Source organism: Colias croceus, chromosome 19, assembly GCF_905220415.1.
Source record: "Colias croceus chromosome 19, ilColCroc2.1".
Taxonomy (NCBI): domain Eukaryota; kingdom Metazoa; phylum Arthropoda; class Insecta; order Lepidoptera; family Pieridae; genus Colias; species Colias croceus.
In genome coordinates, this window is record NC_059555.1 from 8,589,139 (window position 1) to 8,593,610 (window position 4,472).

Here is a 4,472-nt window from a genome sequence, read left to right on the forward strand (position 1 = left end):
TTAAACCACATCGAATCAGACCCTGAAAAATGAAAGGGTTCTATTCCTGAGCATACTCAAGCGTAAGAGAAAAAAAAAAGACTCTATTAGGTAGTAAAGTATTTCGGTCGCTATCGTGTTAACAAGAAAATCCTCCGCACATACAGACACACGGACGTCCAAGACAGAACTTTTTTAAACTGTTTTTTAACTAGTTTAAATAACAAAAATGACATCAAAAATATCATGAATGTTAAAAATAGTGTTTTTTCTTAATATGTATGTGTATGTATTATCTTACAAGTGCAATGTTTGATACATAAAGACATTTTAAGTTTGAAAAATCAGATGTTTTGCGCGAAGTGACAGTAGTACCCACCTCAACGCTTCGCTTATGAGGCGTGCAAAAAAAAAAAAAAAAAGATTTAATTCAGAATATAGAGAAATAGAGACAGACATGCTATATTCACAGGCTATATTCTTTAAATTATCTGTGCGTAAACGTCACCTGTCATTATAAAAAGTCAATGTCAATGTTTGTTTCGTTGGTTTCGCAATTTGGCATATTGTCCCAAATTCGTTGTTGTGACTTGTGTAAATTTTCTAGAGATTTCTTATATTTTCTAGAAGTGAGAGCAAGTAAAAGTGAGAGTTCCATGCGAGTTCGTACACACATAAATATTGCTAATTCTAGTTGTATGCGTCATTGTTGATTGAATAAAAGTCGGCGTCTGTCGGTCTGTCGTAGTTTCTCAAGTATCTTATCAATTACGTGTAGTGTGTGCTGTGTTTAACCTAAAATATACGTAAAATCAAACATGGATCAAAATAATGAAGAGAATAGAGCTTCAATAGCTGGTGCCCTCACTTTTCCTGCCCGAAATGAACAGTCAGTGATCCCACAACCGCGGCAGCCCAGAAACTTGCAGGTAATTTGTTTTTCCAAGTGTCTAATGCGAAAAGTCTTACAAGATTTTAGAATAACTAAAGCTAAAAGTCGTGAAAATTGTTTCATCTATTGATTTTTCCCTTACCCTTAGTATCCACATCTAAAAACATATTTATCTGTCACTTTGCAAAAACCATACTCATAAAGTTGTATGAATACCTAGTAATTGCTTTTTGAATAATTTCATGTGTGTAAGTTTATAATTTGAGCAAAAATTTGTCCCTACATAATTTTTTTAAATACTGATTTGAGAAATTTTATAACTATAATATTATAATTTACTTTAGGTTCAATATTTTTCTAAGATTAAATCTTATGTTCCAACAGAAAACATATGTACCTATCTATGTATCAAAAGTAAGACTATTATAATATTTTTTTGTTAAAATTCCAGGGTCTGCTGCGGTTTGCAATGGAAGCCACTAAGGCTGAAGATGCCCCTGGTAATTCACAGTTTGGACCAATGGATGAAGAAGTAAGTATTCGTAATTATTAATATTAAAATTGGTACATTAGTGTGTTCAAACATACAAACTCTTCAGCTTTATATTATTATAAATATTATATACTGTAACAATTGAAAGGTATATCTTTAAATATATAAAATCTATTACCAATTTAATTAACTTGTTAGCTTATTCATAGTTTCGATTTTTTAAATGAAGCACGTAATTCACTAATTCCACTTTCATTTACTTTAAAACACAATTTTTATTATGAAAACTATGACCAGTTTTCTAACATCATCGTCAGGACCTGACAAAAACTATAAAATTCAGTTCTAACAAAAGGTAACCATCAAAGTATAAATTATAAGCTCATTCCAACAAAATACACATTAATCCAATTTTTGTCATAAAATAAATTCACCTTTTAAATTATAAAAGATAAATAATCAATTTCCAGAGGCGTAAATTCCTAGAGGAAGCCCTAAAAAGCATCACAGTGAACGTAGCGGAGGTGCTCCAGAACGGTATCAAGGTGCTCACAGACTCGGAGAAGATGAAGAGCATCCAGCTTGGTGAGAGCCTGCCTGAGGAAGTGGATGTGGCGTTCAATAATGTGCTCGAGTATATTGATGATATTGATGTGGCTAATGGTAAGTATTAGACTACTAATATTATATGCGCAAGTTTGTGAGTATGGACGTGTGTATGTTTGTTAATCTTTCACGAAAAAACTATTGTATGTATGGATTTGGATGAAACTTAACATCAAAATTACATTAATTGAAGTACTTGATTGAGTTGAACAACCTTTAACTCAAGAAAAGCTGAATAGATAATAAAGATTTTTTGATATTTTGCTTAATTTGTCTCCTAATGTGTAAATAGAATAATTAAAAAATTAAAGAATGAACAGAAACATACCTTCCTAGGCAGAGCATTCAGAATTGGATTTAAATGAATTTTGGCATATAAGAGTGACAAATAAAGAACAGTGATTGTTTTTTTTTGCTGAGTAAAGCTAAAAAGTGTTGTATTTTTACTTTTTTAAATGAATACATTTATAGACGGGGCAGTAATTCTGGGTCTTAACCCTTTATTTTTTTTTGATACAACCAAATCACCAATTATTTATTGATTAATTTATGTTATTTTCAGACTTCTACAAAATGGGCGGATTTGCGATGTTTCCAATTTGCTACAGTAGCGAGAATGAAGAAGTACGCTCTCGAGCAAGTCAAATACTCACAGAATTATGCCAGAACAATCCCTTCTGCCAAGCGAGAGCATTGGAGTGTGGTCTCCTGAATGTGGTACTGCACTTGGCGTCCACAGAGCGCGGCCAAGTACTGGCCAAGTGTGTGTCAGCTATATCGGGTGAGGGTTCTGTTATTTTATATAGATTTGACGATTTTTTATGTTAAGGTTGAGATAGTGTTTTAGAAATGAAAATAATTCTGGGTAGTAAATATACTGGGTAGATACAAGATGTATTAAAGATTTTCGTGTTTTCAAATGCTCAATGCAGTCATAGTTTACATTTTTATTGTACAAACAAAAACACTTCCACATTTATAAAGTCGGTAAGGATATAGGAATCTGAACTTACGATGTGTATTGTATTATGTCCTAGTTTCACCCTGGAATAAAAAATAGTAGATTTTGTTATTGTAGCATTAAAATAGTTTATAAAATTCGTTGAATAATTTTTATGTCAAATCTCAACAAAAATGCACAATATCAAATTTTTTTTTTAATACAAATTAATAAACACAATATTATTTCACAATTACAGCGGCCACCCGTGAATTCGAGCCCGCATGCCGGGAACTAACAGCGCAAGGTGGGTGCGAGACACTCACCCACCTGCTGGGCTCGGACTGCGCCCCAGCGGCCAAGACCAGGGCAGCCTTCCTCGTCACGTACCTGTGCCAACACTACCCGGACGCTAGAGGTGGGTAGTTTTATTTATTTATGAATTCTTTATTGCTCCGAGAAAGTTACAATATTACTTAACCTAAGAATACATTTAAACAATTGGCGACGATTTCTTTTATGTTAATGGACAGAGAAAAGTGTGATAGAGTGGACCGCGCGGATTCACTCATGAACGAAACTGCGGACAAAAATCAGAAAAATCCGTCCAGTTACGTCCAATACATAAATTTATCCTCACCAACTTTCGCATTGATTATTTTTTGAATACCACATATATTAAAAATTCACATGTTTTATTTCCAGAAAAATTCATAGAACTCAACTTAGCGCGTACGATAGCTGAACAAATCAAAACTGGACGAGACAACACAACAGAACACCTTTTGAGCATTCTACATTCCCTTCTAGAAGATTCCAGAGTGAAACAGCAGTGTCAAGACCCAAGCTTAGATCTGAAGAATGTTCTAGAAGAACATTTGAAACGACCGGAGTTGGAAGAAGAATACATAGAAGAGAAGCAGTACTGCAAGAATATATTAAAGATTTTGGATGGTCTGCCACAAGTTGAACTTGTTAATAATGAAATTGATCGATAATTTTGTACTATGGAGTTGGAAAAGGCGATATTATTAAAGTACGGAACCATCAAAAGTGCGAAATTGAGCGTTTTTGAGGCTGGTGTCAAGAGAGGAAATTTTTAATTGTGTTGTTTCTTTGTATAGACTATGTGATTCTCATTTCGTTATGGACAAATATGTATAAAAATCTAGACTATTATCTAGTTTAGTACTCATTTTGAACACTTTTTATGTCCATAACAATGTCCATAACAATGCATTTACAATAAAATTGTGTTATGAATGACTACTACAGAATCTTATAAAATTTTATTGTAAGTAGTATTTATAAATAAACATGATTAATATTGATCTTTGTGTTTTATTTGCCCGTTATGTAACACAACTTAAGGGGAGGCTAAATTTTATGTGAATTTGCATTAATATTCTGAAACAGTCACACATACAATCAAAATGGAACTTTAGTATACGATTTATTGGGTCTTTTTATTTCCATGCACAAGACAGTTACGTAATTGTAACATTTTAGAACGATTCATTTTTTATTCAAAAATTATGCTTTTTTTAAGGATTATTACATTT

The 4,472-nt window shown here is 32.7% G+C and overlaps 1 protein-coding gene across 1 annotated transcript; it reads left to right on the forward strand.

The window, feature by feature from the left end:
- Window positions 1–625: 625 nt before the first annotated feature.
- Window positions 626–4,241, forward strand: LOC123700306 (hsp70-binding protein 1). The gene is made up of 6 exons (XM_045647489.1): window positions 626–908; window positions 1,323–1,403; window positions 1,835–2,027; window positions 2,533–2,751; window positions 3,170–3,328; window positions 3,616–4,241. Exons 1-6 carry the CDS (start codon window positions 798–800, stop codon window positions 3,906–3,908), a joined length of 1,056 nt encoding a protein of 351 aa, XP_045503445.1. The 5' UTR covers window positions 626–797; the 3' UTR covers window positions 3,909–4,241.
- Window positions 4,242–4,472: the final 231 nt, after the last annotated feature.